A 22,485-nucleotide genomic window follows, 5' to 3' on the forward strand; every position below is an offset into this window, starting at 1 on the left:
TTCAAAATCCATGTTTTGAAACAAGCCAAGTAGAATGCCCAATGTGGTTAAGTAGTTTGATGTGTTTGTTTCCTTCAAGCTCTGAAATCACGGTTGGGCGTGAATATCATCTTGAAAATCACAGAGGAACGGACAAGAACAGGATCGGTACAGATTCGTCCGTGTACTAGCAAACACTGCTTAGCAAATCAAAGAATGCAATTCGTTGTTATCTATTGCTTGGTCGCTTTCCAAAACCCCGAAGTCAATACGTAGTAGCTGGAGGCGTACAACTTGTTCCCTTCGTCTCTTTCCATTGGCAGCTGTCGCCTAGCAACCCTTCTTCAATTCCATGCCGTAGAACTTCCATACGTTTCGTGAGGAGGCACCGTAGAAGAGGACTAATAAATGGGACTCGGCGGAAGTATAAACCTCCAAGTTCCAAACCTTGCTTTTTCTTTGCTACAAAGAGCCATTGGTTTGTGCTTTTGCGCAATCGCCAAGGTCATAGACTGCGGCGTGAAGTAATAAATTCGCACGAATTTCTATAATGCACGTTGAAGCATAGACCATGGTGAACACATACGTGATCTCATGTGTAGAAAATGAATTGATGAGGAATAATAATACGTGGGTCAATAACAGTGGTAGATCGTTTCAGCTCTGATAAAATATTGATGCGTAAATCTTGATGGACACATGAATGGTCACATATACCTAAATGAGTCGGTCAATAAGGATGAGATATCATCTAGCTATGATAGAATGTTGATGCATACATCTTGGTGGCACGATAATAGTCTCCTGCATAGAAAATGAGTTGATCAACAACAATAATTATTCTGTCAATATCATCAAATAATGATGATAGATCATTTAGCTATGATTAGAATGTTGATGCATGAATCTTGGTGTACATGAGAATGATCAAGTGAAAGATTAGGTTAATTAATCGATCGGCCAAGACCTACAAAATAGCTAGAGTTCATGGGCATGTTCCATGAGAGAGGCCACTTCGGTGCTCAAATCAGTAAGTTTTTAATAAATGATAGTAGATAAGAGCAGTAAAACTAAGAGTATAATAGTACCAGGAGTTTCTCACTTGGAGTTGGAGCTCAAATGCCTCAAATCGTTTAAATATCAAAGTAGCCTTTGGTAATTTTATGTATTTAAACTATAATAATCTCAATATTGACAAACGCCAGTTTCTGCCAGATAGTTGGATTTGACTACACATATTTTTCCATTCTAATCAAACATGATGACATCGGTATTCACTATTTACAGGAACTAAGAACCAAGCATACTCGTTATTTTTCACCCACACAAGCCACCGTAAAGGGAACGTCATCCTCCAAAAATCCACTCTTCAAGGGTTTCTCTCTTTGCCTGGTCAATGTATACTCTTGCTTCTCTGACATGCAAAGAGCCACCAGTTGGTTACCAGAAATACTATATATAATAGGAAAAGGCTCACCAAAGGAATAAGCTATTTCTTTCCTGCATAGAAGGAAAACTAGGAGCATCCCACCGCGTTTCCCTTTTTCTTTCATAGACAAGAAGATGGAGATCGAAGGGCAAGCCACTGTAAAGGAATCTCACCCTCCAAAATTCGCTCTTCCAGTGGATTCAGAACACAAGGCAACTGAGTTCCGGCTATTCTCAGTAGCTGCCCCTCACATGCGGGCATTCCATCTGTCTTGGGTTTCTTTCTTTGCCTGTTTTGTCTCTACTTTTGCTGCTCCACCCCTTCTTCCTATCATACGTGACAACCTCAACCTCACTGCCTCTGACATTGGTAATGCGGGCATTGCATCAGTGTCAGGTGCGGTTTTTGCTCGAGTTGCTATGGGGACTGCTTGTGACCTTTTTGGACCCCGTCTAGCCTCTGCCTCATTAATCCTCCTCACCGCACCAGCAGTTTACTTCACTTCCATCGCCTCATCTTCTACTTCTTTTCTCCTGGTGCGTTTCTTCACTGGCTTCTCTCTGTCCACTTTTGTCTCGACTCAATTCTGGATGAGCTCTATGTTTTCAGCCCCCGTAGTCGGCACGGCTAATGGGGTTGCAGGAGGTTGGGGTAATCTTGGCGGCGGGGCAACGCAACTAATCATGCCCCTTGTGTTTGCCCTCATCCGTGACATTGGAGCCATCAAATTCACAGCTTGGAGAATTGCTTTTTTCATTCCTGCCCTGTTTCAGACACTATCGGCGTTTGCAGTCTTGATCTTTGGCAAGGACTTGCCGGACGGAAACTTTAGGCGGCTGCAGAAAGCAGGGGATAAAACAAAAGATAAATTCTCCAATGTCTTCTATCATGGAATCACAAATTACAGAGGGTGGATCCTGGCACTCAGTTATGGGTATTGTTTTGGGGTAGAGCTGACAATAGACAACATTGTCGCAGAATACTTCTATGACAGATTTGACCTCCAACTCCATACAGCAGGAATCATTGCAGCAAGCTTTGGTCTAGCAAACATTGTTTCTCGACCAGGTGGTGGAATGATCTCAGATGCAGTAGCGAAGAGGTTTGGAATGAGGGGGAGGTTGTGGGCTTTGTGGATAGTGCAGACCTTGGGAGGTGTTTTCTGCATCATACTTGGACGAGTTGGATCTTTAGGCCCGTCCATTGCGGTGATGATTGTGTTCTCTTTATTCTGCCAAGCAGCATGTGGACTAACATTTGGGGTGGTGCCTTTTGTCTCTCGAAGGTAAAATTTCTCCCGTATGTGTTAACACCGATATTATCTGCAGCTCAAGAAAACTACAGAAGTTTTTGGTTAGGATTTTATAAAATATTTTTTATTGTTTCATTAAATTTCTTGAAAGCGGAACAATGTGAGGAACAAAATTGAGATTATGATCAAATTTTGTAAATGTTATGTTATTAAATGATCTCCGTTTAATTTATATAATGTCATTGAATAATATTTAACACTAGTTTTTTGAATAAAATACAATTAAAAATAAAAAATATTTTTTATTTTATTCAGTCGGACTTAATTCAATGTATTTTTAATTTTGAACCGGATCAGCCAAAATAGTGGAGCTCATGAGTTTTGTTGGCAAAAAAACAATAAAAGAGTTCTTATAAACTTGTTACTTTACTATGCTATAGTTAATAGTAGGCTATATTAGTAAAAAATTATATTTGAAGTATTACCAAATATTTGTTTTATTGTGGTTGGTTTAAGTAAAAAACAACTTCGCAAACAAACTAATCCTAATTTATATTAAAATATTATTTAATTTTCACAGGCAAGTGATCAAGCAAAGTGGAAAACATCTACTTTAATTGACAAAGCCTTAATAAAAAAAGTTTCGAGAAATATATCAAAATGATGTTTTTTTATTTTTTAAAAATTATTTTTGAAATCAACGTATCTAAATGATTCAAAACATACCAAAAAAATTAATTTTTAGTAAAAAAAATAAATTTTAAGGGAACGCGGTTTGCACCGCGTTCCCAAATGCTCTCTACTCTTTAGCCCCATCTTATAGTAGCAAATAAATACTCAATCAACCATGAGGAGTGTAGTCTAATTGTTCAGGTTCTAGGTTTGATCTCTAAAGATCACTAGTTTGAATCTTACAAATCTTAAGACCACTAAAAATTTATATGGTCCATAACTTCAGGATCCGTAAAATTAGTCGAAATATATATGAGCTGATCCAAATATCCATATTAATAAAAATAAATAAATAAATACTCAAGCGAACTTCATGATATTTCATGCACTTATCATATTTTTGTTACCTGCTTAACTTCCATCGGTATGGAGTATGGTTTCTTAGTTCATCTTTTAATTTATAATACAAATTTTTTTATACATTATTAATAAAGTGATAGAAAATAAAAAGCCTGAAATCAAAGTGTTTATTCAATAATAAATATTAAAAAATAATTTTTATTTATTTATTAATCCAAAATAAAAAAATTCCTGGCTACGCCCTTGAATCCACATAAACGAAGTCACCGTTTCCACTAGTTTGAATCTCATAAATTTTAAGACCACTAAAAATTTATATGGTCCTTAACTTCAGGATCCGTAAAATTAGTCGAAGTATATGTGAGCTGATCCAGATATCCATATTAATAAAAATAAATAAATAAATACTCAAGCGAACTTCATGATATTTCATGCACTTATCATATTTTTGTTACCTGCTTAACTTCCATCGGTATGGAGTATGGTTTCTTAGTTCATCTTTTAATTTATAATACAAATTTTTTTATACATTATTAATAAAGTGATAGAAAATAAAAAGCCTGAAATCAAAGTGTTTATTCAATAATAAATATTAAAAAATAATTTTTATTTATTTATTAATCCAAAATAAAAAAATTCCTGGCTACGCCCTTGAATCCACATAAACGAAGTCACCGTTTTAATTACTTGTGCTAATTCAACAAGCCAAGCTGACCTGATTGCAATTAATCTCTGATGTTGCCGGGAGGAAGTATGACAAGTTCTATCTGAGTTGACCTTCCGGCCCTGCAAGACCATGATGGGATTTCTTACTGGAAGAATTCTCTGGTACGTTGTCAGAATTTGAAGGTCAATGCCAGAGACCATATTGGGAGCTCATATTATACACTATGGTGTTACGATATGTGCTGCTTGAGACTAAATGTGCATTAGTATAAATGTAAAATGGGATTTGACTCTCAGTAGGAATTTAGTTGGTTGGCGGATGCATTAAGTATCTATATATTAAGTATGGATTATGAATCAAGAAAATAAGAAGACCTGGAAAGTCATTATCGCCACCTATATCAGAACGTGTTCCATTTAATGATAAGAAAACTCTAGCCAAAATATGAACCAAACAAGGCAAAAGAAACAAAGAAGCCAAATACCAAGCTTCAAATAACAGAAGTTTATTTATTTGGATTGCCCCCGGATTGGCTAAAGCCATCATACACTTGTTATCGGCGTCTCGATCAGCCAACTTCTGTTCACTTTTTCCACCGATTTTATTAGGGGGTACTTTGCATACTAATTGCTAATTCAGGGACAGCCCAGCATTTTCTTGGGTTTGAAGAATCGTATACATCGACAAAGAAGACAAATACCTTGCACTAGAACCATGCAACTTATATTCTTGCCCTGTAAAAAGAAAAAAGTATATACCAAGCCTGAATCTGCCTGAAGTCTGCAATTGGAGAGCCGCCATATCAATCTAACTTTGAGGTTTCATTTTTCTTGCTTTCCTTTCCCAAAGGGCAAACTAATTTATGTTGGTAAAGAATAGTACTTGCTAAATGTAATGATAAACTGCTGGATAAAGTGTCCTAGAATGAGTTCGATCGAATCATAAAGAAGAGACTACACATAAACAAGGATAACAGTATATTAATACTGTAGTGTCTAACAAGCTCACAAGCAATACCTTTATCTGTCAAACTTTCGCCTGGGTCAGTTAGGCTATCTTGACCTTCTGTGATCCAGTCCCTCACTTGTAGCTTGTAATTATCATTGCACAACAACATAGATCCATTTAGATTATGGCCAAAGCACATCTCATCATCTCCTAACCTAAATTATTAAATTATTAGATTAAAATAACTCTATAAAAAATTAAAAAAATAAAACCTAACTTTTAAGTAATCTAATATTAAAATAAAAAATTAAATCATTTAAAACAATAGTAAAAAAAAAAAAGACAACCTAGATCAATTTAGGTTAACTTTTTAAGCTTATGAATAATAAAATTAAAATAAATTCATAAAAAGTAAAAACCAAATATAATAATGCCTTACTCCAAACAATTCTAATATTAAGCATTGAAATTGAAAAAAAAAACTAAATATATTAGACAAATAAATAACCCAACATAAAAAAATTAAAAAAACTTACAAAGCACAATTACAAAATAACTCAATATTAAAGAAAAGAATAGGAAAAAAAAACAATTTCTTTTTCAAATATTATGTATCTAAAAAATTGATAATGATTATCCAATGAAAATAAGAGTTTTATTTAAAAAAACAATACTTATGATTAAAAAACATGTTTTTATTAAAATCAAAATTTGTGTACTCTGATGCAAAAGCATTGACTAGGTTAATAACGTGTAATCTTTTGAAAGACGGAGGGAAATGTTATCGCATTCAAATATAGAAGTCCCGAAATAATTTTTCGATTTAAATATTATATTTAAATTCAATTGAAGGCTGTTTTTTATATTGGAAATATTTGTTTTTGGCACACAAGTCGGTGGTACTTTTCATGACAGAGAAGTTTTGAAATTCATTCTTTTCTGAGTGTCCGATTGCTACATTAAGCTATTCAGTATATTAATCAAATAAAAGGTTATTAGTTTGCTTGATTTTCTCTGTACCATAGAGATAGAAAATGCATTTAGGTGTAAAGTTTCATTTTCTTATCGAAATCAATCGGTTCCATGCTTGGTAGCTTTAGTTTATACCACGTATTTATACCATTGTAGCTAACCATTTTGAATCTCTTGCACTGCTCAAACAGGACTGTACACAAACATGGATGGCCTGACAGATGATGTGGAGAAGTCAAATGAAATGATTATTATCTCTACCACCATTTCCTTGTATCATTTTGAGCAGCAGCTTAGATTTGTTAGGGTTTATGGACTTGATAGGTTAATGTTTAAATCATGTTCGCAATGCATTGCTTTGCCCATCATCCCTGTTAGGAAAATCCTGCATGCATCCAAGAGACGAGACCGCGTCAACATCTCTCTTTCTTACTCTTGTGTACTAACCTGTAAACCTTCAACCTGAAAGAATCATCGCTCCAGCACCTAGGATCCATTTTCTAGCTTCTATAGATGCTATGCAAGCTATCAATGAAAATATAAGCAGTCTATTTTCAACTCTATTCATTAAAACATTGTTTATACTAAATGAGGAATGTTTAGGTTTTCTTCTGTACTTTGATTGGATTTACTATAACAAAGAACTTGAAACTTTGATAAGATATAAACTAATATGACGATCGATAAATGTTGAGCACATCCATGGTATATATTTTTTTCCACAAGCTCACTGTTACTCTTACACAAGTACGAGGGGGAGGTCTCAAGTTTGAGTCTCACTCACTCTTGTCAATTCAACTCTAATAAAAAAATGAATCACGCTGACAAAAAGATCTTAATTCTAAAGAAAAATTTTGAGCAGGAGCCACTTGCATACAGTATAGATATTTTGAAGGTAATGCAAATTTTGTTCTCGGTCATATTAGAACTCGTTTTCCATGAGTTTGGAATATTTGAAGGAGAAAAGGAAAAATGAGAACATGGAAAGCATGGTGAAAAACAAATTAATCTTATTCATATTATGTTATTATTTTAAAAGAAGATGCCCTTATAGACTTGGAATTGCACTTATAATACTTTAAATATATATTTATACTAATTTAGGACAATTCAAGAGACTTAAAAGATAAATACATATTTAATAATTACATATATACATCTAGAAGACACCTAAAAAAACTAAAAGACACTAAAAGACACTTTAAATTTAAATATAAACTTCAAAATTAATTCCAAAAGTTTTTACCTTGTGAAATGGAGAAACTGGTAGTGCACTAAACATCCATCCTATACTTAATTGTGTCATCTGCAATCTTGCTAGCTAGTAACGTGAATAGACCAGTTTGTTGGGAGAAATATTATATTGTAGTTTAGATATTTCTTATAATTTGACACTATTTTTGGCATTAAATGTCTAATATGATAGTTTATTTTTTTGTTAAATTAATATGGGTGTTCAGACTAGCTTGCACAACTTGATTAATTTCACGGGTCTTTAAGTTAATGACGATGTAAGCCTCTAGTGGTCTTGAGATTTGTGAATCTCGAACTGGTAACATTTAGGGAGCAAATCTAAAGACTGACCAGTTAAACCACACTTCATAAGATTGAGAGTCAACTCTTATTATGTTTCATATTGGCTTTATGTGTAATTAGGTTGGTTGAAATATTTTATCTAGAGCTATGTAATAGTTTTAGCATTGATATTATCTAAAGTGAAATGATATAATTATTTTAAGTGGAATGTGTTAAAACAATTAAGATCAAACACAAAAAGAAGGGTAAAATTCTCAATGATCTGTTTATTATGAGTGTTTGGTGTTAACATAAATACAAAGAAAGTATATATAGGTGAAACTGAAAATACTATTCTACACTTAATAAAAAAATCTACATAAATGTTATTTAACATCTCCTCACAAACTCACGATGCAATAGCTATAAGCATTTAAAGTTTGCCAACTAGAAAACAAAAACGAGAGATGGAATGCGCTTTGGTAAAAAAATCTACAATCTGCAAAGAAGAAGAAATAAAAAGCAAAGTAATGGTTCCATGCTTGAGATGATGACAAGTAAGATGATAATTAATCTCAATATACTTTGTTTGCTAATGAAAAACTGAGTTGTGAGCAATATGAATAAAACTCTAGTTGTCACAATACATAGGAGAAGGATGAGAAAAGCAAACTCCCATATCAGCAAGTAACCAATGTAACCAAACAATCTCTTTGGTAGTAGATGTCATGACATGATATTCTACTTCGGTGGATGATTCAAAAATAATAGATTGTTTCTTACTCTTTCAAGAAATAAAAGAATCACCTAAAAAGATACAGAACCCAGTAACAGACTTGTGATCTACGGGATCACTACCATGATAAGTATCAGAGTATGCATGAAGCTTCAAGAAAGAGGTAGATGAAAGTTAAAGACTCTGAAAAATTGTAAACCGAAGATATCACAAAATACGAAGAATAACTGCCTAATGAACAGGAGTAGAAGAAGCTACAAACTGACTAACAACATGAATAACATATATAATATCTAGACGAGTAATGGTGACATATACCAAGCTCCCAAAAATAATATGATATAAAATAGGATCTATTAGAGGTAAACCATCGTAAGAATAATACCTTACGCTAACCTCAATAAAAGTATCTACAGTCTTGTTATCAACAAATCTAGCCCACTCAAGAATATCTATATCATAGTTTGACTGACAAAATAATAAGGCCTGCATCAGTACACTTAATAAAAATATCACAATCATGACTACTAAAAACAAAGTCAAGAGATGAGATCACAATGAAAATTTCTCAAATCAAGCACGGGATGCTTGTTTGAGACCACATAATGATTTTTTAAGCTTACAAACATATCCAAAGTCATGTGAAATACCAGAAGAAGGTGCCATATAAACTTTTTCTTGAAGATCTCCATTCAAGAAGGCATTTTTAACATTAAGCTGAGAAATATGCCACTAACGAATTAAAGCTACAATAATAAGAGTATGAATAGTAGTTATTTTTACAACAAGAGCAAATATCTTCTCATAGTCCATACCATATTGTTGAGAGTATCCTTTTACAAACAGCCTAGCTTTGTATCGCTCAATAAACCCATCAGAATTAGTCTTGATTGTATACGCCCAAAAACAACTAACAACACTCTTACCATGAGGTAGAGGAACGAATTCCCATCTGCCCGCAAGCTCCCAGTGTTTACGCTGCTGAATTCCTTAACAGCCCCAATTCTCGTCCGCCCATATCCCAGACGAGTTTTCCTGTCTCGCTTTATGTACTTACAAATATGGATGGACTGACATAGAGGTGGATTTGCAATCTCAAATGAAGTTTGAGGGGTTGTAGATGAGAATGGAGCTTCAGGTGTGCTAGAGAGTAAAGTATCAGTACTTATAGAGTTATGAGTACAAATTAGTCGAACATGGAAAAAGGTATTATTATTAGAATCCTCAGAAAAGGGGTTTATCTGAATAAGATCAAGTTTAGTTAGGTTATGAATAGTGAATGAAATAGAAAAGAAATGTATATGCTTAAGAAAGATAATATAACGAGACACATAAAGTTTTTGAGTTATTAGATCAAAATAATGATACCTCTTTTTACCTTCACTATAACCTAAAAAGATACAAATAACGGATCGAGAGGATAGCTTACTGCATTATACATGAGGATGAAGAACAAAAGTACAACTAAAAACTCTAAATGAAGAATAATTAAGGGCATACCCATATAACTTTTCAAAAGGATATAGACTCAAACTATGAGAAGATAGAATTGTATTAATTAAACTTAGAGTAGTAAGAACAGCTTCTCGACAAAACTCACTAGGAACAAAATCAGATAGCAAGAAAGAATGAGCAGTTTTTACGATGTGCCTATGTTTTCTTTCAATAATATTATTTTGCTCAGGAGTATTTATATATGAGGTTTGGTGAATGGTTCCATCAAAGGCAAGCAATTGATAAAATTTATTAGAAGCGTATGCCCTACCCAAATCACACCTAAAACATTTGATCACAATAGAATATTGAGTTTTGATAAGAGCTTGAAAAACTGCATATATCTCAAAGAATTTAGAACAATATTTCATTAAATAAACAATTATCTCTTTATAAGAAAAGAGATCTCATTAACCAGATCTCAAGTATATATCTTATACAAAATAAAAAGTTTCTCATTCATAGTTTACTGTCAAAGCAGATTGAGAATTATCTCTTTATAAGAAAAGGGCACAAAAAGACATTGAGTAGAAGCTAAAAAGGATGTAAATGATGAAGAATAACAAGAATAAGCAAAATTTAGTAGTTTTATGTACTTACAAATATAGATGGACTGACATAGAGGTGGATTTGCAATCTCAAATAAAGTTTGAGGGGTTGTAGATGAGAATGGAGCTTCAGGTGTGCTAGAGAGTAAAGTATCAGTACTTATAGAGTTATGAGTACAAATTAGTCGAACATGGAAAAAGGTATTATTATTAGAATCCTCAGAAAAGGGGTTTATCTGAATAAGATCAAGTTTAGTTAGGTTATGAATAGTGAATGAAATAGAAAAGAAATGTATATGCTTAAGAAAGATAATATAACGAGACACATAAAGTTTTTGAGTTATTAGATCAAAATAATGATACCTCTTTTTACCTTCACTATAACCTAAAAAGATACAAATAACGGATCGAGAGGATAGCTTACTGCATTATACATGAGGATGAAGAACAAAAGTACAACTAAAAACTCTAAATGAAGAATAATTAAGGGCATACCCATATAACTTTTCAAAAGGATATAGACTCGAACTATGAGAAGATAGAATTGTATTAATTAAACTTAGAGTAGTAAGAACAGCTTCTCGACAAAACTCACTAGGAACAAAATCAGATAGCAAGAAAGAATGAGCAGTTTTTACGATGTGCCTATGTTTTCTTTCAATAATATTATTTTGCTCAGGAGTATTTATATATGAGGTTTGGTGAATGGTTCCATCAAAGGCAAGCAATTGACAAAATTTATTAGAAGCGTATGCCCTACCCAAATCACACCTAAAACATTTGATCACAATAGAATATTGAGTTTTGATAAGAGCTTGAAAAACTGCATATATCTCAAAGAATTTAGAACAATATTTCATTAAATAAACCTAATAGTAACGAGTATGATAATCAATAAAGAAGATATAATATCGAGACCCTCATTTTATAGCAATAGAAGAAGGTCCCTATATATCAGAATGAATCAAGTCAAATGGTGAGGAAGAAACATAAATACTTTTATTAAAAAGTAAAACAGAAAATTATACCAATTTACACCACTATAATCAGAAATGTTACAAGTTTTGAAATTTCTTAAAGCTCCTATGGATGCTAAAAATCTCAAACGAGAAAATGAAACATATCCTATATGAGAATGTTATAAATAAAAAATAGAAGATGAATGACTCAAATGAAAAGACAAATCAACAGTACTACTAGCAACAGCGAGAACTGACACTTTTAACTCATCCAAAATATATAGTTCATTCTCTCTACGGCCTGTCCTAATTAGCTTCTGAGACTGCATAGTACTACTAGCAATAGCGAGAACTGACACTTTTAACTCATCCAAAATATATAGTCCATTCTCTCTATGGCCTGTCCTAATTAGCTTCTGAGACTGCATATCTCATATACACAATAAAAAAAAAAAAGGGAAAATGACTAAATAATCACTAAAATCACATATTTAACTAACAAAAGCAATACAATAAAAAAGAGAGAGAGGGAAAATGACTAAATAATCACTAAAATCACATATTTAACTAACAAAAGCAAGATTCAATTTGAGGTTCAAAATAATATAGACATTAGGAAGAGACAAGTGAGGTGTGACAACATAACCAACACCTACTAAGGGTATGGAAGTGCCATCAGCAGTCATAACAAGAATAGAGGGTAAAGAAAAAACATAGGTAAAAGATGAAGAATCTGGAGACATATGATATGAAGCATCAGAATCCAAAATCATTCAAAATATGGCATACTTGAGGAACTATAAGGTAACTGATTTATGGAAGAAGAAGCGAACATTGTTTGTGGCTATAAGGAGAGAAACTTCTGAAATTGCTCAACCAAAGTACTAGGATCGTTAATAAAGCCTGAAGAAGTTACTGTTACAGCATTGTGGTGTAGTGGTTTATAACCCTGAGATGATCTATGAGCATTAAATTGTGACTGGCTTCCAGGCTTCAAAGCTTGATTCTGCTGTCTCAATTTAGGACATTGAGCCTTCTAATGCCCTTTTTGTTTACAGAAACTACACTCGTCGAAGCCAACTCTTATGTAAGGCTTATAGTGGTGATTGAAGAATTACTTAGAGGGTACTGGTAGTACAAAAGGACTTAAAGCAAAAAAAATACCTTTTTTCAAAATACGACTAGAGACGTATTTTTTCAGCCAATAACTAGAAGGCAGTGGAGAGCAATGCAGTATTGAACATTTAATTCCTTTGAAATCACTATGAAGTGCTATTAAAAACTATACCAATCATTATTACTCTCAATGCTTAATATAAGCACTGCATGCCTTTAATTCTATCAATTTTGTAAGAGTCAATTGATCCCAATGATCTATTATTGTAGAATAGAACTCTTGAATACTTGTATTCTTCTGGTGAAAAGCTCGTATGCCATTTTCTAACTGATACTGCTTTATAAAATTTGATTGTGTGAATAACTTTTGCAAATGATCCTAAACTTCCTTTGTTGTCTCATACTTTGCCAACTATGTACCCCTGAAATGCTCAACAGAGTTGTTGATCCAAGTAATGACCTTTGTATTATTTGCTTCCTATGCATCTATCAAAGCTTTATCCCCTTCTTTAGTATTTTTAGGTACCACATAAGTTCCATTAACATATTCCCACATCTTTTTACCCTTAAAAAAATTTCCCATTATATTGCTCTAATATGAATAGTTCTTCCTATCCAACCTCACACTCACAAATTAAAGTGAATCATTCTTTTCAGTAGCTATAATCAACAATCATAGAGAACCAGAATGCAAAAGCAGCGAAAAATAAAATATCAAATTGCAGAAACTGAACAGAGAATGTAGAAACTAAACAAATATATTCTTGAAAATATATGGTTATGCCAAAGCACAAAACAAATTTATAGAAATTAAACATAAATACCAAATTGTAGAAACTGAAAGGAAGAGAAAATACCAAAATAATTACAGAAAATAAACGTAAATATCAAATTATAGAAGCTACTAGGAAGAAAAAATACTAAATTTTACAGAAGCGAAAGATGAAATACTAAAATAATTGCAGAAACTGAACGCAAATATCAAGTTGGATCCGCGAAAGCTGTGTTTAGGATTAAATCTTGTTCTACAAAACTAGCTTTAATACCATGTTAAAACAGTTAAGATCAAACACAAAAGGAAGGTTAAAATTCTCAATGATCTATTTATGATGAGTATTTGGTGTTAACCTATATGCAAAGTATATATAGATTAAATTGTAAATACTATTTTATCCTTAATAAATAAATTCATATAAATATTATTTAACATAATGGAATTTGGAATGATAGTGTACTTTATACATTGAATTGACTTACTGTTTTTTATTCTTTTGCGCACTATGTTTAGTAGAAAAATGCATATACTAAAGTCTCACTGTAGATACTGTACGTACTTGAAAGAAAAGCTAGAGGAGAAGGATGATGAGCTTAAAAGTTTTAAGCTTCAACTACAGCGGAAGACCCTGATATAAGAAAAAGCTTATTTAACTCCTAGTATAACAGTTAGAACTGCAGAAGTAAATGATATTCAATAAGGAAATTAAGGTCAATTAGAATAAATATTTATTATTTTCCCTTTTGTGATTGTATATTGTTAACTAAATAGGCTTCTCTTTTTTTCATTATTTTGAAACATTTTATAATTGTCATGGAAAGATTTTGCAAATCTACGAGCCACACTAGCAGTGGATAAATACATGCTAAACTTAGTAAAGCCATCGAGTTGATAGAGTTCCATCAAATGAGGAGAATAAAATCAAATTATTTTTCCTTTGAGTTACGTAAAACAAAGAGTAGTAAAACTGGAGAAAAACCTGGATAGCGAAAACTATTAATTACTGCTACTATAATCAAAGCTTATTAAATATGGCTGAGATTTATGCGCAGAACAAGCAAATCATTTCTTTGCAACTTTAGGCTTTAAGTTCAATTCAAACCTAGCAAGCACACAATCGATTACAGTCTAAATTTAACTTGTCTTAGATAGTGCTGATTTCTAATATTTATCATGTTCAAAGGCATAACTTAACTAACAACGAGTTTCTAAATGCTAAGTTCAAGTTGCACATTGTTTCCATTCAGTTTCTATCATTAGTTTTTGATCGATTTCTCTTTTTTTGTTTCATCCATAGGTACTCTTTTTTCAAAATTCAATATTGATAAACCAACATTAAACAATTCAATAAACTTGTCTAAAAGTCTAAATAGTAAAACATATGGGCAGTGTATTATAAATTTTTTTGATAAATATAAACAAAAATATTAATCAAATCTATTGATATTTCCCTATAAAAATAGTTTATCGGTATATATTAAAGGAATTAAAATGAAAAAAAAACTAATTTTTTTTGAAATATATAGTGACATGTTATTTGTATGAATAGAATTACTAATGAAATTAACCTATTAGTAAATTCATTTATAATATTTAATTTATGACCTGACTAGCAATCATTCTCTTCCTTCCCTCATTTCTTCTTATTTTTCCTCCTAGCTCTACAACAAACAATCAACACCCCCTCCTAATTTTATCACAAATCAACCTTCTACCACAAATCTAACTACCTCAACATTCAGTTTGTCAGCATCTTTGATTTGATTTAATTATTTTTTTTAGAGTTTCCCACTTCAAGTTGCTATCTATTTTTTAGTTGAACTTAATTTTAAGATGTTTTTGAAGTGTGTATGTGTGTGTTATATAATGTTTACTTGTTTTAGTGCTTTTTCCAATAAAATTTATTGTATGAATGTATTATTTATATATGTTAAGGTTTGTTTGAGATTTCATAAAATTATAATTGTTTGTAAATTATGAAATTATATTGGTTTGCATATGAAAAATCATATGTTTCTCATAAGACCATAATAGAAATGATGGCTAGGTAACTTTTAGTTCTAGTACTGTGCATGAAATTATAGATGACAATAGTAATCCTTATAAGAATATGGTTATGGATGCAATGAAAATGATTCAGGATTATACCAGTTAATATCCAATAGTAGATTAATAACCTAATGCAGACGCAATCAGGTTTTTTGATCTTTTGAAAGACTCCAATGAACCATTATAAAATGAGTGGATAAATCATAATAAATTATCAGTTGTTACATAGATGTTCATCATCAAATCAAATCATTAGTATAGTTAGTAAATTTTTTAATCCTTTTATCTAATTTTATTATTCATTTACTAATAAATAATTTATTTGTACCATATAAGTTGTTACATAGACTTTGGTACGAGGCGCAAAAAAAATAAAAAAATATATGAAAGAAAAGGAGTTTTCAGGCTAGAATGTGGTGGTAGTTTGGAAGAATTTCAAACCTCTATACGTCTCAGAGGCTATGTAGGTGGAATATATTCAGCACGTGATGTCCGTGATGATCACACTTCAGTGCAGTGAATCAAAACCAACATGTTTACCATTCTGTTACCATGCATATCAGCGGCTCCATTTTATTTGTTTTGCATGTGAAGCGAATGATAAGATTCTTTTTCAATTACAACCATTTTTTATTTTTTATAAATATATTTAACTAACAACAATTTTCTCTTACGAGCTACGATTCTTAAACACGAACCAAACCCAATGGAGTTTTTTATGGAAAGACACATACACATTAATGACCACAAAAAAAAAGGTGCAATAGTTTGTGGATCACTAAACTCAACACTTTGTGATATATTTTTTTAAACTATTTTTTTTTCTTCAGTTATTTTTTTTGAATTTTCTAACTTTTTTTTCCCATGATACATATAACACCAGGTTGAGGGAGAGATACAATGATGATCATTCGAACCATACAGATCTCGATCAAAATTTATGGTTAGAGGTAAGATCATCAGATGGACCCTATAGAAATCGAGTGTATAATATTTCTAACACCATGACTGAATTCTTGTGGATGACTTATAGTATTTTAACCATTTGATGCTCACAATCAATTCTGAGCAATCAAACTCTATAGTTCGAGGTGATTTTAGACCAATAAGTTAAAGATCAGATAACCTATCTTCCTGTGTATTATAAACGACTCAATACTGAGATAACCAAACTCCACCGATTGGTAATAGAAATGGGATCACAGATGAGTAATACTTGTGCTCCTTTCTATTCACCTCATGACTTAAGTGAAAATTGGCCTTCTTCTCCTCTTCCAGCGCCTCTATTTTAGATTAATTGTTTTTGAACTTATAAATGTTTAAATATATAATAAATATTTGAATTTTATATTAATTTAATTTTTTTAATTTTTTTTGTTTCTATTTAATATATATTTTTTAAATTATTCCTAGCAAGGTTACCAATGGACTGTGTTCATCGAAATATTCTAGAGAGTTGAAAAAAAATTACTGCAAATATCATTATCATCATTTACTCACCGATAGAATAATAGACGGTATGTTTAACAGTTGTATGTCAAATTTACTAATGGATGGAAAAAATCACTAATGGAATGACATATGTTTTTTTGTTGGTGATATGTTATATTTAGCAATGGAAGTATTGATGAAATGAAACAGGTAAAGTTTTCTTTTAACACACGTTTTCTGTCAGGACATCCATTTGTAAAATTATTATGGATAGACTCACCGATAGACCATAAATTATCGATGAGAGTTTTTTTAGTGGGTTATTTCCATTTATAATCATGTCAACAAGTTTCGTACTACAAACTGTGATATAAATACTGATAGAAAATTTTATTGGTAAATCTTAGAATTTTAGTAGGGAATCAACCCTGACTCACTATTCAAGTTTGCTATGGTAACAAACCTTAACAAATAGCAAGGATCGACTTAGGATTTTTATTTGATAAGTTTGCTTCATGGTTTAAATCACTATTTATGCCACTAGGTGGTAAAAAATTCTTAATTAAAAACCCATTAGAAATCATCTAAAAAATCATGAAAGGATGAGCACAATTAGGTTTAGGTCAAATGTTTCCTTTTACTTAAGATTCTAGAAAGAAAATTCAAAGAAAGAATGCTTTATTAACTTCAGAAAGATATTAAGTTAGGTTAAACTATACGTAATTTTTATTTTTTAAAAGGATGTTCCCCACTTGATAATTTGAGGAAGATGGAACAGTTGAGGGGAATAAAATAGATATTTGCAAAGAAAAACACGGTGCTTCATGAAAACTGAAATAATGAATATTCTAGTTCAAAACATTAATTATTAACACTAAAAACCTATGAAGTGAAACAAACTTCCATGTTATGATTAATACAAAAAAAGTATTTTTAATTTTAATTAAATATTTTATTAATAAATATAGTATTTTATTAATAAATTTAGAGTAAAGATAAAGTTCTAGGAACAAACATAATTTGTAAAGAAATTTATAAAATTGTTAGAATTATAGTATTTTTATATTAAAGAATTATTTATAAATTTTCATGGTCAATACTCTATTAAAATTGAACATTAATTAGAGCTATTGAAACTAGTATATATTATGTTATTTTCTTTATAAAACAAACAATTGTTCTTCTAAGTTAAGGTATGAGAGATACCTAGAACTAATATGTAGGTACTTGTTGAATGACGTATACATTGAATTAATCCACATGAGAATTCTATTTGTAAAGATTACTTGTGTTTATAAAAAGACTCACGTGATGGTTGTATAAGTGATCCTTAAACTTAAGATTACTGAATTATCTTATATAAGGGGTGTTGTATTTTGATCCTGGTCTATGTTATCTTAATCAATGCTAACAATTGGGAAGATATTGGATATGACATGAATTATATAAAGGTATTTAAGTAATTAAAAGATGATTCATCAAAATTAGAAAAAATATTTCATATATTTTTAAACATTATTAATTGTAAATTCTTGAACAAAGTGAAATAAGATTTGAAAAAAGTTTCAAATCTTATTCAAATAATCAATGGCTATAGTGTTAAAAACAAACATGATTTGATAAAATAAACACATTTCATGTTAAAATATCTAAATCAAAATGTTATTGATGAAAGGATAATAATTATATTAAGAAATTCATCCCTAAAAGGTTAAATCAAATCACTTATGACTTTTCTAATATGTGGGAGATCATAACAGGCTACTAGACATTGTACTTGACCTTTAAATAAAAATCATTCAATTGTTAAATTGATAATGAATTAATTTGTTAAATTTATTTATTTTATTTGATTTTATTTAGGATGATGATTTGTATTTGAGTCAACTTATAAAGGAACATAATGGGTTACATACATAAAAAAATTTGTTAAAAATTAAAATATGATGATTAATCAAGTATGATATAATTGTAAATAAATTTTAAAAATTACGAATCAGAATGTAATTAATACAAACGATTATAATTCTAAACTTATAAGTAAACAAGTAAGGACTTGACTGAATACATTTTTAAAATTAGTCTAAAATAATATATGTGATATTATTTAAGAGAAAAATTAATATTTTATCATTTATAAGATTTTTAAGTTTTCTTATAAATAAAAAATTATACCTCTTATTTTTTATCAGTAGAGTAAAATACAGAAATATCTAAAACATAAAAGAAAAAAATTAGTACCCTAAATTATAGAAATCTCTCTCTCTTAAAAAGGTATAGGAGATTTTTCACAAATGATTCGCGTATATTATTATTAGAACTAGTTATTTAAATAACTTGTGATTTATAACAATTCAATTTTAAAATGAATATTCAAAGCTAACAACAAAACCTGATTTTTAAATAATCTTAAGGTAATTTTTAAATAATTTTAAATTTGTCTAGATTTTAAAATCTCTCAAAAAAATTATATTTATAATTTTCTATTCATATACGTGTTTTAAAAAATCTGACATGGAAAACAGACAAGAACAGGATGAGTACAGATTCTTCCTTGTACTCTCTGGGAACAAAATTCAAAGACTTCTTAGCAAATCAATGAATGCGATTCCTTGTTATTTTTATTCCTTGGTAGCTGTCCAAAACTCCAAAGTCAATACATAGTAGCTGGAGAAGGGCAACTTGTTCCCTTCCTGTCTCTTTCCGTTGGCTGCTGATCACTATTTAGTTCCTTTAACCAGCTATTAAAATCAAATTTCAACGCCTGTCGCCCAGTACCCCTTTCACAAGTCCATGCATTAATTCTAACTTCCTTTCGTTTTGTTGGCGGGCACCGTAGAACAGGACTTCTAATGGGACTCGGCGGAAGCATAAACCTCCACGTTCCAAGCCTTGCTTTTTCTTTGCTACAAAGAGCCATTGGTTGGTGCTTTTGCGCAATCGCCAGGGTCATAGACTGTGGCGTGAAGTAATAAATTCACACGAATTTCAATAATGCATGTTGAAGCAAAAACCATGGTGAACACGTACGTGATCTCGTCTGTACAAGAAAAATTAATCGGTAATAATACTTGGTCAGTCAATAATAATGATAGATTGTTCGGTTATAATAAAATAATGATGCATAAATCTCGGTACACATGCCTGTCATGAATAATAATGATAAATGATTCGGCTATGATAAATAGTGATGCGTGAATCTTGATGAACATAAATGGATGGTTAAAGAAAAAAAGTTGATCAACAATAATAATCCATCGATCAATAATGATGTGAGATCGTTTGGCTATGATAAGATGTTGCTGCATAACTCCCGGTGGGCATGTGGATGGTCACGTGCATAAAAAATGAGTTGATCAGCAATGATAATGGTAGATTGTTCGACTATTATTCGAGTGATGCATAAATCTTGGAGAGCACATAATCAAATCCGAGTCTGGAATCTTGTACTCGAATATCAAGCCATTATGAGCTATTTAGATACATCCATACAGATTTTTACATAGAAAAATAATAGCATAATATTGAAAATTACCTTTAACCAAGTCGAACTATTCCTGCAAATTATGATTTGGATTCCTAGATTGACAGTTTGAATACCCAAATCAATTCATGAATCTACCCTAAAAAATCCGTGTTTTAATACAATAATAAGAAAAAATGATTTATAGTCTCAATTTCCTCGTGGAAAAAAGGCAAAGATCATTTTCATGGATAATAATCATCCTCCCATCTAAAAATCTTTTGTGCTAAGACTACTCCTTAATAGGAGCCAAATGAATACATCCACTTCTAGAGAGCTAAGCCTTTCCGAAGCGGAACGGGGAAGGATAGATCTCGGTGGCACGATAATGGTCACGTACATGGAAAATGAGTTGATCAGCAATAATAATGAATCGGTCACTAATGAAATAATGATGATAGATAGTTCATCTATGATGATAAAATGTTGATGCATTAATCTTTCATGTGCATAAAACAAAAGTTCATCAGCAATAATAATCGGTGAATGAATGATCGTTCTGATGATGGGCAAGTGAAAGATTAGGATAATTAGTCGATCGATCAAGATGGTCAAGACCTACAAAATAGCTAGCTAGAGTTCATGGGCATGTTCCATGAGAGAGGCCACTTTGGTGCTCAAATCTGTGAGTTTGTAATAAATGATAGTACATAAGAGCAGTAAAACAAAGAGAATAAGAGTACCAGGAGTTTCTCACTTGGAGTTGGAGCTGAAATGCCTCTGGTCGTTTAAATATCAAAGTAGCCTTTGGTAATTTTATGTATTTCAACTATAATAATCTCAATATTGACAAACGCCAGTTTCTGCCAGATAGTTGGATTTGACTACACATATTTTTCCATTCTAATCAAACATGATGACCATTGGTATTCACAGGAACTATGAACCAAGCATGCTCGTTATTTTTCACCCACACAAGCCACCGCAAAAGGAACGTCAGCCTCCAAAAATCCACTCTCAAGGGTTTCTTTCTTTGCCTGGTCACTGTTTACTCTTGCTTCTCTTACATGCGAAGAGCCACCAGCAGGTGACCACAAGTACTATATATAATAGGAAAGGCTTACCAAAGGAATCAGCTATTTCTTTCCTGCACAAAGGAAAAACTAAGGAGCATCCCCACCGCGTTTCCCTTTTCTTTCATAGACAATAAGATGGAGATGGAAGGGCAAGCCACTGCAAAGGAATCTCAGCCTCCAAAATTCGCTCTTCCAGTGGATTCAGAACACAAGGCAACTGAGTTCCGGCTGTTCTCGGTAGCTGCCCCTCACATGCGGGCATTCCATCTGTCTTGGGTTTCTTTCTTTGCCTGTTTTGTCTCTACTTTTGCTGCTCCACCCCTTCTTCCTATCATACGTGACAACCTCAACCTCACTGCCTCTGACATTGGTAATGCGGGCATTGCATCCGTGTCAGGTGCGGTTTTTGCTCGAGTTGCTATGGGGACTGCTTGTGACCTTTTTGGACCCCGTCTAGCCTCTGCCTCATTAATCCTCCTCACCGCACCAGCAGTTTACTTCACTTCCATCGCCTCATCTTCTACTTCTTTTCTCCTGGTGCGTTTCTTCACTGGCTTCTCTCTGTCCACTTTTGTCTCGACTCAATTCTGGATGAGCTCTATGTTTTCAGCCCCCGTAGTCGGCACGGCTAATGGGGTTGCAGGAGGTTGGGGTAATCTTGGCGGCGGGGCAACGCAACTAATCATGCCCCTTGTGTTTGCCCTCATCCGTGACATTGGAGCCATCAAATTCACAGCTTGGAGAATTGCTTTTTTCATTCCTGCCCTGTTTCAGACACTATCGGCGTTTGCAGTCTTGATCTTTGGCAAGGACTTGCCGGACGGAAACTTTAGGCGGCTGCAGAAAGCAGGGGATAAAACAAAAGATAAATTCTCCAATGTCTTCTATCATGGAATCACAAATTACAGAGGGTGGATCCTGGCACTCAGTTATGGGTATTGTTTTGGGGTAGAGCTGACAATAGACAACATTGTCGCAGAATACTTCTATGACAGATTTGACCTTCAACTCCATACAGCAGGAATGAGTGCAGCAAGCGTTGGT

The 22,485-nt window shown here is 32.3% G+C and overlaps 1 protein-coding gene and 1 long non-coding RNA gene across 3 annotated transcripts in view; one reads left to right on the forward strand and one right to left on the reverse strand.

Annotated features, from left to right (window-relative positions):
- Positions 1–1,228: 1,228 nt before the first annotated feature.
- The window catches only part of LOC105140868 (high affinity nitrate transporter 2.5-like), a 22,292-nt gene continuing 1,035 nt past the window's right edge, over positions 1,229–22,485 (forward strand). Inside the window, exon 1 of the mRNA XM_011047902.1 lies at positions 1,229–2,693. Coding sequence (XP_011046204.1) covers positions 1,543–2,693 — 1,151 coding nt within the window. The 5' untranslated portion in view covers positions 1,229–1,542. The remainder of the gene's footprint in view (positions 2,694–22,485) is intronic.
- On the reverse strand, positions 2,645–4,995 carry LOC105140867 (uncharacterized). Of its 2 annotated transcripts, none has more exons than XR_845250.1 (3): positions 4,908–4,995; positions 4,408–4,478; positions 2,645–2,730 (listed from the first exon to the last, which is right to left on the reverse strand). It is a non-coding gene; the product is annotated as an uncharacterized LOC105140867 (long non-coding RNA). The 2 variants fall into 2 exon arrangements; XR_845249.1 differs by having other exon boundaries at positions 4,844–4,995.

Source organism: Populus euphratica, unplaced genomic scaffold (genome assembly GCF_000495115.2).
Source record: "Populus euphratica unplaced genomic scaffold, PopEup_1.0 scaffold145.1, whole genome shotgun sequence".
Taxonomy (NCBI): domain Eukaryota; kingdom Viridiplantae; phylum Streptophyta; class Magnoliopsida; order Malpighiales; family Salicaceae; genus Populus; species Populus euphratica.